The 13,566-nt window shown below is 38.1% G+C and overlaps 1 protein-coding gene across 1 annotated transcript in view; it reads left to right on the plus strand.

Moving 5' to 3' along the window:
* Nucleotides 1–1,369: 1,369 nt before the first annotated feature.
* LOC115432779 (polypeptide N-acetylgalactosaminyltransferase 10) overlaps nucleotides 1,370–13,566 on the plus strand; it is a 189,185-nt gene continuing 176,988 nt past the window's right edge. The window contains exon 1 of the mRNA XM_030153783.1: nucleotides 1,370–1,658. Within this exon, the coding sequence (XP_030009643.1) occupies nucleotides 1,500–1,658 (159 nt within the window). The 5' untranslated portion in view covers nucleotides 1,370–1,499. The remainder of the gene's footprint in view (nucleotides 1,659–13,566) is intronic.

Genomic DNA, 13,566 nt, shown 5'->3' on the forward strand with positions numbered 1-13,566 from the left:
ATCTGGCACATGGACAGACAGACAGACAGACAGACAACCCAACGCTGGCAAAAACATAACCTCCTTGGCGGAGGTAACCAGATGAGTCCAAACTTTTAACCGGTAGTATACATATTTACATTACATAAATAGGCAAGGCAAGGCAGGTTTATTTCTATAGCACATTTCATGTACAAGACAATTCAAGTGCTTTACATAAAACATTAGAAGCATTACAAGCAGAAGCACATTATAAGCAGAAGAATGACAACAAAGTTGTCATCAATCAGGGACAATGTCTCCCACCCCCTACATGAGACTGTAAGAGCCCTGGAAAGCTCCATCAGTGACCGGCTTCTTCACCCACGCTGTACGAAGGAGAGATACCGCAGGTCCTTCCTTCCCTCTGCTGTCAGACTGCACAACCAGTCCTGCTCCCAGTAGAGTAGATCACCACATATGTCATGTAAAAACAACCCTCCCTCCATTCCATCTAATGTTATATGTATATATATATATAATTTTTTTTTTTCTATGTGTATAACCATTGCACTACATACCAAAGCATATTTGCACTCTCCTTTTTAAACACTTTTTTCTTTTAGTCAAAGTTATATGACTGTTTTACGTGAATGTGTATGTTTCTATGCTGCTGTTAACACTGTGAATTTCCCCATTGTGGGATCAATAAAGGAATATCTTATCTTATCTTATCTTATCTTATCTTATCTTATCTTACAGCAAGGAAGCAATAAAAAAAGTGTAGGCATGAGAAAAACAAACAAAAAAACAAAAACAGACAAATAGATAAGCAGATAAAACAGATAAAAACTTTAAGCTTAAAAGAAACAGTGCAGATCTGAACTGATGAATAAAAACTCTATTCAAATTCAGCTGAGAACAGGTGGCTCTTTCACCTGGATTTAAATAAACTGAGTGTTTCAGCTGATCTGAAGCTACATTTACAAATGTATAGCTTTCTAAGTTATTATTTTACTGATCCTGGAGATCAAATTGGGCTGAATGTGGTCCCTGAACTGACATGACTGACACACCTGTCTGAAATAATCACACAACTTCCTCTGCCACTGTAGGAGACAATAAAACTGTAATTTACGAGGTGCATATGAAGGCAGCAGAAGTTAACCCTGGCCTCGTGCGGTCCTTGAACTTTTCACTGCCATATTTAGTCGTTTTGTTTTTGTTTGTTTTTACGTTAAACTCGGAAAATTACAAACAAAAACAAACGTGAAAGACTCCTGAAAACATTCTTTAGTAACAAATTCGACTCCTGTTGGCTCCTGTCTGACCTCCACCACCACCACCTCCGCCCGCTCCGGCTGAGCAGCGGCGGTTCGCTCCCCCTAGTGGCAGAGCTGCTCGGCCGCCGCGGAGCGTCACAAGCGCCGGTGTGGTGTCCGTCCTCCAGCCAGAGTGAAAGTTGTCTCCGCTCGGTAAAAGCGGGGCTTCGGGGACTCGCTGCTTCGCCGCCGCTGCTTCACACGCTTCCTCCCGGAGACATGAGGCGGAAGGAGAAGAGGCTGCTGCAGTTCGCCGGGCTGCTCATAGCGGCTCTCCTGTTCCTCCCCAACGTCGGGCTGTGGTCTTTGTACCGGGACCGAGTGTTCGACAACTCGCCCGACACCGCGGACGGACCGGGCGTCATCCTCCCCATACAGGTAAGACGAGCCCCGGTTGTGTTAAGTCCGCTGTGTCGCCGTGTTGTGACGACGCCAGAAAAAAAAAAACACTTAAAATGTGAGTTTGTTGATGGCAGTCAGAGGCTCAGATTGGGGTTTTGGGTCGAAACGATGCGTACTTGAACGCCTCATATGCTCGGTTTACCCCCAGCATGATCAGCCCCTTACATTCCCATAGTGTGTGTTTATGAGCCGGGCTTTACTTCAACCTGCACTAGACCTGGTTTTAGCACCGCAGGGCATGTGTTACTGTGACCAGGATGTGTTTGAGCCACGTAGCCGAGCGGAGCTAGGCGTTGCAGTAAAGTTAGGATAACACATGACTTCAGGAAGTTGTCAAAAATGTGGAGCAGTGCAGGCGGTGGTGCGTTCACAGGTTGACTGGGTTCGTGTGTGTGAGTGGGCTTTAAACATCTGCTTCCTGCCTCATCATTCTGTCACATCTCAGGCTTTAAAGCAGGGGTGTCACTCATTGAAACTCATTTGAGTTCAGGGGACACATTAATACAAATCTGATCTGAACTGAGCCGGATCATTAAAATAATAATATAATCTATAAATAATGTCAACTCCAAGTTTTTTTTCTGTGTTTTAGAGTGAAAAAAGTAAAATTATGTAATGAAAATGTTTACATCTACCAACTATTCTTTAAAACAGGGGTGTCAAACTTATGTTAGTTCAGGGGACACATTAAGCCAAATTTAATCTATAGTGGGCCAGGCCAGTGAAATAATAACATAATATTGTACAAATAATGTCAACTCCAAAGTTTCTTCTATGTTTCAGATCAAAAAAAGTAAAATTATGTGATGAAAATGTTTATATCTACCAACTACCCTTTAAAGCAGGGGTATCAAACTCATTTTAGTTCAGGGGCAACATTAAGCCAAATTTGATCTGTACTGAGCCAGATCATTAAAATAACAAGAAAAGCACTCAGAGAGCACAGACCTCTGCCAAGGCAGATCAGTGGGCCCCCGTGGCCCCCCCACCCCTGATCACCACCAAAATTTAGTAGTTTCTTCCTTGTGCTAGTATCAACATTTCCTGAAAATTTCATGAAAATCCGTCTATAACTTTTTGAGTTATCTTGCTGACAAACAAACACGCACGCATGCAAACACACAAAGCAAAGCGATCACAATACCTCCTGGTGGAGGTAATAACATAATATACAAATAATGTACTCTCAAAACTTTCCTCTATGTTTTAGAGCAAAAAAAGTAAAATTATGTGATGAAAAAGTTTACATCTACCAACTCTCCTTTAAAGCAGGGGTGTCAAACTCATGTTAGTTCAGGGGCCACATTAAGCCAAATTTGATCTGAAGTGGGCCGGACCAGTGAAATAATAATATGTAAATAATGTCAACTCCAAACTTTCCTGATGTTTTTGACTGAAAAAAGTAAAATTTTGCAATGAAAATGTTTAATCTACCAACTATCCTTTAAAGCAGGGGTGTCAAACTCATTTTAGTTCAGGGGCAACATTAAGCCAAATTTGATCTGAACTGAGCCAGATCATTAAAATAATAACATAATATATACACTACCGGTCAAAAGTTTGGACTCACCTGGTTTTTCTTTTATTTTCATGACTATTTACATTGTAGAGTCTCACTGAAGGCATCAAAACTGTGAATGAACACATATGGAATTATGTAGTTTAAAAAAAGTGTGACGTAACTCAAAGCGTGTCTTATATTTTAGATTCTTCAAAGTAGCCACATTTTGCTTTTATTACTGCTTTGCACATTCTTGGCATTCTCTCGATGAGCTTCATGAGGTAGTCACCTGACATGTTTTCCAAAAGTCTTGAAGGAGTTCCCAGTAATGCTGAGCACTTGTTGGCCATCTGCGGTCCAACTCATGCCATTTAAATGAAAATATGAGTCCAAAGTTGTGACTGGTAGTGTAAATAATGTACACTCCAAACTTTCCTATATGTTTTAGTGTGAAAAAAGTAAAATTATGCAATGAAAATGTTTACATCTAGCAACTATTTAAAACAGGAGTGTCAAAGTCATGTTAGTTCAGGGGCCACATTAAGCCAAACTTGATCTGAAGTGGGCCAGACCAGTGAAATAGTAACATAATAATACATAAATAATGTCAACTCCAAACTTTCCTCTATGTTTTATAGTGAAAAAAGATAAATTATGTGATGAAAATGTTTACATCTATCAACTATCCTTTAACACATTGGTGTCAAACGTATGTTAGTTCAGGGGCCACATTAAGCCAAATTTGATCTGAACTGAGCCGGACCAGTGAAATAATAATATATAGATAATGTCAACTCCAAACTTTCCTGTATGTTTCAGAGCGAAAAAAGTAAAATCATGTGATGAAAATGTTTACATCTAGCAACTATCCTTTAAAGCAGGGGTGTCACACTCATTTTTGTTCAGGGGCCACATTAAGCCAAATTTTATATGAGGATAATATTACAATAAATGGTGATAAATTACTTAAGAAAGGTTGTAAATCTACAGAACTGCGACAAAAGTAGCACTGGGTGTTTATGGGTTAAAGTTTCACCTGTCATTTCTCAAACAGGCTCATTTTTTAGCTTCAGAAACTTTATTTTTTGAACTGTTTACAAAATTTCAGTGTCACTTGTAGAAAAAAAGAATGACTGATTATGTAAAATTATACTTGTGACATCACACCTTCACTGAATTGCGCTGGTTGATTTTGTTGAAGTTGTTAAATTTGCTTCCAAAATGCTTCAGAGATGGTTTTTACTTAATTTCTGTCAATATTGATTTTTATTTGATTTTTTTCAAATCCATAATCTTGATTTCAAATATTCTGCCTCTAAATTTCTAAAATATTTTTTGTGCTCTGGCTGTAAGTAATAATTTTCTACCACAACTAACCATTTACTTTCTTCACATCTCGCTTACGAAGAAAAATCCTCCATTAAACTTTAAGGAAATATTGATGTTTATAAACAATATGGACAAAAATATCAGGACACATCATGGCTACAGCTTGTATTATCTCCTGCTCATGCTGATTTGAGATAAAAACATCAATATTTACTTAAAGTTTCTACATGTCCCAATACTCTTGTCCATATAGTGTACATGCTACAGGTAGTGTATTGATGTTTTCCCAGTTTATTATTCTGGGCTGTAGCTTATGCCTTTGCTGAAAAATCATTACACATCTCAGCAAAGCAGAGCATGTGGGGTCGTGTTCATGCAGGTTTCTATTAAAAGGACAAAATGTGTTTCTATGGGTGAATGTATGACTGGATGTGAGGAAAATAATGGTTATTCACATCATCGGCCTTGAAAATAACAGTATCTCAACCATTAAGAGGTCTGCAAATGTTTAGAATAAGAGGACTTTCAAGAGGCTTTAAAGTAAAAGTACTAGTTGGAATAATCTCCCAACCCCTCACATGCCCTATACCACTGATGGATGCAACCGGATTCATCCTCATCACGTTTTAAAAGCACGAATATCTCACACTAGAGACTAAAACAGTGCACGCTACAGGTAGTGTGTTGGAACTGTCCACATAAATATGATGAGGTAAGCTCAGGTCGCAGCATAATTCGTTCGAAGGCCATGTGCTGTGTTGTCGCTGCTGCAAGAGGAAGTCGTACTGTCCTTCATCAACACACCGCTAAGGCCAAAACCATCCATAAACCAGGCCGAACTGGTCACATATCTTAGCGCCTGACTCCGAAGCAATTCCTCCATAATCCATCATGTTTATATAGTGATGTACTTCAACAGGCATACATCCCAAACCAATGAATGAACCTGTATATCTGTTTAAACTGAATACTTATGACCGCTGGAAAATTCTGTTTCTCCGATGTTAAAAAGGTCTGTTATTTAGTGCTTTTGTTGCTCTTATTTACAACTCTTACTTATTGTTCATGTCCCATGCTTTTTCTTAATGTTGCCTCTGACATTTTAACTTAATCGGTGTGTTGGACTGAATGGACAAAAGTATTGGGACACATTGAATTCAGGTGTTTCTTTTTTAACAGGATTCTGGGATACAAAACAATAATGACAAATGTCATAATACAGGTTTATATTGGGATAAATATCATTTGCATTGCATTGGTTGGTTTTGTTTAAATTGTTGTCTTTGCTTCCAAAATGCCTCAGAGGTGATTGTCCTTAATTTCTCTCAACATTGATTTGTTTTGTTTAAATCCATGAAAATGATTTTAGATGTCCTACCTCTAAAGTTCTAAACTATTTTTCGTGGTCTGACTGTAAATATTAATTTTCTACCACATCTAACCATATACTTTCTTTACATCTCGCTTGGGCAGAAAAATCTCCTATTAAGCGTTAAGGAAATGTTGATGTTTATATCTCAAATCAGCATGATCAGGACATCTTGCAAGTTGTAGCCATGATGTGTCGCAATATTTTTGTCCATATAGTTTATAAATATCAGTATTTAAACAAAACTAACCAATGCAAAGATATTTATCACAATAGAAAACTGTATTATGACATTTGTCATTATTGTTTTGTTGTTCAAACCCCTGTTGGAAAAGAAACACCAGAATTCAACATGTCCCAATACTTTTGTCCATATATTGTATATATGGACCGGGAGGCTACAAATGAATTGATTTGATTGATTTTGATTTTGTGATTTATTCTGAACACGCAATGAAATTTAACATATACTGTATGTTAACAAGAAAACATAAATAATAATACAAAAATCAACAATCGAGACAGTGTTAGACAGAAGAATAGCACAGTAGTTTCTTTTACATGCCTGAATAGGGGTGGGAAGAAGTGCAACTTGAATTATCCATGAAGTATAAATAAAGTTATTTGAACTGCAGACAACAGGGCACGTTAATTAAACATTTACATGAGTGATTAGTTTATCTTTAATTTATCAGTGATATTCATTCAGTTTGTATTTTGATTTGAGTTCAGTCTTATTGGATAGTGTTGTTTTGGGGCTCTGAGTCTACATTTTCTTTCTACAGTTGATATAATATTGACATTTTTTGATTGATTTGCTGTAGATATGATTCAGATGGATGAGTGTTGCCTTTATGATCGACGTTGTTGTGCATCTCTCGCTGCGTGTTCTCATATCACTGACTCTGACCTTTGCCCTTTTGGTCACTTTTCAACACCAAGTGACATCCACGTCCCTATCAGAGCATGTAATGACCTTAATCAACAGCTGCTGTGGAATGGCTTCTATTAAACAGACTAAGGTTAAATTAACATTTCCATGATTAAAGGTGCACCCTGTGTTTGTGTTTGCTTGTGTACTTATGAAGTTTGGAGTCATCTCAGCTACCTACCTCCATGATAACAACTTAAATGTACAGATTTTTATGTAGAGGACTAAGTTTGTATATTCTTTACATTTATGCTTGACTTCTTCAGGGCATCTTTGTTTGGAAATGCATTAGTTCATGTCGACACATTTTCAGCACAGCACAGGCTCTGACACAAACTTCACATGAGCATATTTAATTTTACACAGGGAACCTTTATTCTAGTTGGCATACTATGTTGTTTTTATTCATGGTAGTACACACCTGAGCCATAAAACCAATGCATTCCCTTATTCAGTTAGATCCACGGTGTCAAACATACGGCCCAGGGGCCAAAACCAGCTCACTAAAGGGTCCAATTTGGCCTATGGGATGAATTTGTGAATCACCAAAAATTACACTTTAGATATTAACAGTCATTTTAGTTCAGGGGCCATATTCAGCCCAATTCGAATCAGTAAAATCCGAAAATTAATGACAGTGTTTGCATTCATGAACTATCTTTTCACAAAACAGTGAATAACCTGAACAAATATGGAAAACCTGAAATGTCTTAAGGGAAGTTAGTTCAATTTTAACAATATTCTGCCCGTTGCTAAATGTTTTGCATATTTGTAGATCCACTGTGATCTGTAAATTGTAATGCATGTGTAAATGATAAACTGAGTCATAATATTGTTAAAATTGGACTCATTTTTCTTAGTGCATTTTTTCATATTTTGCTAATCCCACTTTTATTAGTCTTTGGTTTATTTATTTGTGTATTTGGGCCCTAACAGTTCAAAAAGTTTGAATCTGAACCCTCCGAGTTCTGCAAAGCTATCTTTATATTTATTTTGGCAAAAATTGAGTGGATTTCTACAATCTTTTCCAATTGCTGCTTAATTTGTTACGTCTAACTAGTTATGTCATTTACACATGTAAGGTCAAGACTTCTGACGAACATTTCTCATACACCGTAATTTTTTGTTAGCAGCAGTAGTTGTTGTCCATACTGAAAATATGTCCAAACTTCGAGCCAGTTACCAAAAATGTTAAGTTGTTGGTTGAACGGGACAGAGCAGCACAGCCAACAAATTGGAGGGGGCGGGGCAAGAAGTGGCTCATTTGCATCTCAAGGTCCAGCAGGCCAAAACAACCTTTCTGGTGTCAATATTCAGAAATAGGGTTGAAGATGGACCTGTGAAGTTGGATTAATGGAGAATTCAGACCCAAGCAGAGCATTTACAATTTATGTAGACCACAGGGAAATGTTTTAAAATGCGTAATTCCATTTAAAAAAGCAAAATATTACTTATTTTAAAAGATAGTTTGTAACATTTTCATAACATAATTGCACTTTTTTTCACTGTAAAACATGGAAAAAAGTTTGGAGTTGACATTATTTATATATTATTATGTTATTGTTTTACTGGTTTGATCCACTTCTGATCATATTGGAGGATGTGGCGCCTGAACTAAAAGGAGTTTGACACCCCCCAAGTTAGGTGAAGAAACGCTCTTCTTTTGCAACCGCCATGTTTATCGCTCCTCCCGTAAATGTACCATCACAAAATCCTAGAATCAGGTGATAAGATTTAATGATCAGTTTACTATTTTCAGCCACTAACAACAACAAATATCACCTTTTGGACCACCCTCTGAGCTGCTTCAGTTGATGTTTTGTTGTCATTCCGCTCAAGGCTGTGTACAAATGTGGGAAACATGACAATGAGCAAACTGTGAACATTACACTGGAAATAAACCAGAAATAAACTGGTATGTGTCGAATGAACCTGCTCAGCCTTCTAACTGCAGACACAGTTTATGTTGGCTAAAAATAGGATTTGTATTTTTGCAGAAAGGCTGAAATGGTACTGGTGAAATTTGGCATTCATCCATATTCTGGTCAGGTATTGTGCTGGAATTGTTAACTGACATTCAGCCACATTATTCAGGTTTTTTTTTTTTTTCTCATGGTGCAATAAAAATATGTTACATTTCTCTTCAAATGTGTTAAATTAAAGTAATAATAATAACTGTAATTAACATGTAAGGAGTAAAGATGTCTGTGTTGAAATGTATGGAGTAAAAGTAACATACTGATTAGGGATGCACCGATCCGACTTTTTTAGTTCCGATGCTGATAGTGATGCTGGGGCCTTGCATATCGGTTGATTCCGATCCGATATCATTGTCGATTTAGAGCAGAGGTTCTCAAACGGTGGGGACACTCTGCTGGCGGGGTGGGGGTGGGGGGCATCGCGAGTGTCATCGTCGTATGTGCATGTGGGTGCGTTAGCGACAACTGTTGTACATCACAACAGTATAAATCACTCAGCACATACTCCCTCCCGTCCGGTTGCAGATTTGTTTTTGGGGGGGCAGCAGGTAGTCCATTAGGTGAGGGGAGGTCATTTTCACTTTCTCACAGCTTTATCTACAGAGCTATAAAACCCACCACGTCCTTTACATACAGGTCCATTGTGTTATTTTTAGCGCTACGTTCAACATGCATGACGTAGCCCATGTTGCAAAAATTTAAAGGGGAAGGATCGGTCTTACGGATCGGTTGCTTCTACAGATCCCTGATCCAGCTAAACTGTTGATATCGGGACCGATATCGGTACAATTATAAGACTGATACACGAAAACTGTACTTATGTTCAGTAGTAAAGTGTTTTTACCTAGATGCGTACTCCCACTGCTATTAAAAAAAGCATCAAACTTAAATTAAACCTGACAGTAAAAAGGTTAAAGGTTAATTGTCTTTATTATCCCCATAGGGAAGTTATGTGTCTGCATTGTCACCCATAATACACACACATTGTATGTAGCATTAGCAATTAGCATTACAACACATACTACACATTAGGAGCAGTGAGCTGCAGTTGGAGGCGTTGGTGTGTGAGATTGTAAATGGACCCCCATAGAATATGGACCCGGGGGTCCTGATTCCGCAGCGGAATATGGACCCCCCCCTATGGAAAATGGACCCCCCTCCAAATTTAGGGAATGAATTATTTTTTTTTAAGTTTTGAATTATAAACACATAAAATAGAAACAAAACAACATTTTGCAAACAAAATTTCTTTATTGTGTTCTGTTATTGTGTTCTGTTATTGTGTGATCTGTCTGAGGGAAGAGAGAGTACAAGAACATGTATCAAACGACCGTCGCCGCCACAGTGACGTCACAATGGGAGGCCAGGCTGTACGGGGAGGTACGCTCATGCTGCAAGGCTTCACTACAGGGCCCAGCTTTTTTTTTTGTTTGTGGTGGTGGTGGTGGGGCACCCCCCACCCCCACCTCTGATAATTTTCTTAGAAATAAGCATGTAGGCCCCTAATATGTAGAAATTATTAAATTCAGTACTGTATGAAGTACAGTTAAAAATAACCATTATTTCATACAGTACTGCATTTAATAATTTCTACATATTAGGGGCCTAAATAACAATAACAGAACACAATAACAGAACACAATAAAGAAATTTTGTTTGCAAAATGTTGTTTTGTTTCTATTTTATGTGTTTATAATTCAAAACTTAAAAAAAAATAATTCATTCCCTAAATTTGGAGGGGGGTCCATTTTCCATAGGGAGGGTCCATATTCCGCTGCGGAATCAGGACCCCCGGGTCCATATTCCGCTGCGGAATCAGGACCCCGGGTCCATATTCCAGGGGGTCCATATTCCATACTACAGGTGCACCAATTCTAGACCTTCATCTGTACCATGGTCAGAGGCACTGACAGGAGAATTAACCTATATATACCTGTTTTAAAGGTTTGGTTGTAATAATCATCCACTTACAAGGATCAGTTTGACTCAAATAGAATGAACACATCTACGTCCAGCTACTAACCATCCTTAATTATTTCCTGACCTGTTTATGTACTATTCTAACTGTTGTTGTCAATGGATTTAGGCTCATCCAACTTATCTGGACTACCGCAGATGACTATTGTGCAGATTTAATTACTGCAAATTATGTATCATGTCATATTTGGTGACTGAGATGCCTGTTACTTAGATTTGGGGAGGAAATACTTCAAATGTTTTCTGGTTTATTTCCTCCTGTGTAACACTAAACTGAATGTCTTTGGGTTCTGGAACAAACAAAATGTCATTTTAGGCTTTGTGAAATGTTTTCCAACACTTTCAGAAGCTCTATGCCCCAAAAAAGCTTATTGATTAAACAAAAAAGTAATGAAGACATTCATCTACAATGAAAATAAATTGTAGAATCAGAATAGCCTTTATTGTCATTGTGTGTGCAATGAAATTAGGAGTGCTACTCCAGTCAGTGGAACAATATTGATAATGAAAAACCACGTAAGAAAATAAGTACTTAAGTGGAATAATGTTAAAATTAGGGCTGCACGATTAATGGATTTTAAATCAAAATTGGATTATTTAATTAGGACGATGTTTAAAAAAGGGTAATTGTCGAATTGAATTTGATCTCGCTCATGTCTCTGAGCCACGTGCCTCTGGGCTACCGTAGGCTCCTCCTCCTAACAGTCTTTGAGCTCCACACACCAGTACACAAATGGCATTTGCTAAGGAGAGTGAGAAGCTCGAGGTTTCTGCCTGTTAAAGGGAAGTTTTTCCTCACCACTGTCACCAGTCACAAGTGTTCGCTCCTGGAGGATTCCGTTGGGTTTCTGTAAATTGGCTTAGAATCTGGTTTTGACCAACTCTATATGTAAAATGTCATGAGATAACATTTGTTTTGATTTGGCGCTATATAAATAAAATTTGATTTGATTTAAGTTTGTGGATAAAAATAGCAAGAGTAAGTTGGTTGTGTGGAATTGGTGTGGCTTCGAAGTTTTTGAAGAAGACCAAACTATTCCTTGCTGCAAGCTCAGCCTATGGCAGTATCAGTCAAAGACAGCAGACACTCAAACATCATCACATGCCAGAATGGAAGGAGTGTGTTGCATTGCGGGCTGCACACGAAAACGACATGCCGACTTCTGTTGTCTTTTGTAGTTTTACCCAGAAATCAGAATTGTAAATTGAGTTTTTAGAGGAAAAAATCAGGATTTTATTTTTGGCCAAAATTGTGCAGCCCTAGTTAAAATAAAGATAGACCTAAAATATGAACAGACACAATATTAACTGTATGTACATCTGTGAAAAGTGTATAAAAATAGTGCATTTATGTTTGAATAAATATTGTATTGTTATTACAAGAACAGAGGATTTTACACGAACTGCAGAGGATTATTCCACAAACCTATTAGTCGGAATCCTGGTGATATTAAGTATCAAAACAAACTCAGAACATATCACTGTCACAATCACAGTATCACATTGTGGTTTACTGTCATCAAACCTGAGATTCTATCACCAACGCTGAATTTTTTTCCCACAGACTCCATGGCTCATCTCATTTCTCGCCTAAGTGCTCATTCATTTCTACCTGCTGTGATCACAGCTCACATAGCTTCCCTGTCTTTTGCTACATGATTCTCGGGGTAATTCCAGGTCACATCTGTACCTCACTCTGCAGACAGTGGCTTGTTTCAGTTATATCACAAACGGAGACCTCTGTGCAGCAGTAGGTTAGAGACGTATCCTTCCACTTGTCAACACTTTCTGGAGCTTGTTTTGTGTCACCTGAATTGACTCTTCAATGAAAATGTGTGTGTGTGAGGCTCAGACTTTGTTGTGATGTTGTTCTATATGAAATGCTTATTGAGAGTATTGAGAAAATTCTCGTTGCTCACAAAATCGTAGCCTGACGGGCAGACAATAGCAGCTCCTCTCATTCAAATGAGTTGAATGTGCTGAATGGAGCCTTTCAGTGCTGTGTGTGTGTGTATGTGTGTGGGGGGTTTGATGAAATAACTGAAGGAATTTAGGCAAAAGATTTAACGTGTTAGTTACAGTCTACAGTCCACCATAGATATCTGAAAAATGCACCTCTGTTACTGCTGATAATAATAACAATGACCGTCTATTAACCCTTGAAGCGCCAAAGTCACAATATTGCGTCAAACAACAGAAGTGAATGAAAAACAGACCATAGCTCCAGATAGAGTTGCTGAATCTTGTTACCACCTCCCACCAATAAATGGCGGACATGTGCCCCTTCAGTCCTAACACCATTTCAGGGTATGTTTCTATTCAAAGTGACAAAACAAATAGACTTTGAAAGGCCTGGTCCCAAGCTGGTTTAGTAAGTAAGTAATTAAATAAAGTTTATTTAGTTTGGATAGATAAGGACAGATTTGACTACTCTGCTGCTTGGCTGAAAAGCTACTGAATCTCACTGCATTTCACTTTGTACTAATGTTTAAGTCAGTGTTTTTCAACTTTGGGGTCGCGACCACACGTGGGGTCACCTGGAGTTCGAATGGGGTCGCCTGAAATTTCTAGTAATTGATAAAAAAAAAAACAAAAAACGTGCTAATAAATAATATATGGTGAGTTGACAGAGACAATCACAATCCATAAAAGACATAACAAACTCTGAAGCTGAAACTGAAGCACTGTGGTACTGTTTATCTGTCAAATGTTCATTGTGGCTGGTTTAAGATGTTGCAACTCTTTTATAATTCATAGTTTTGAGGTACTGTTTTTTCAGTAATAATTGTCAGCCTTGT

Source organism: Sphaeramia orbicularis, chromosome 14 (genome assembly GCF_902148855.1).
Source record: "Sphaeramia orbicularis chromosome 14, fSphaOr1.1, whole genome shotgun sequence".
Classification (NCBI taxonomy): domain Eukaryota; kingdom Metazoa; phylum Chordata; class Actinopteri; order Kurtiformes; family Apogonidae; genus Sphaeramia; species Sphaeramia orbicularis.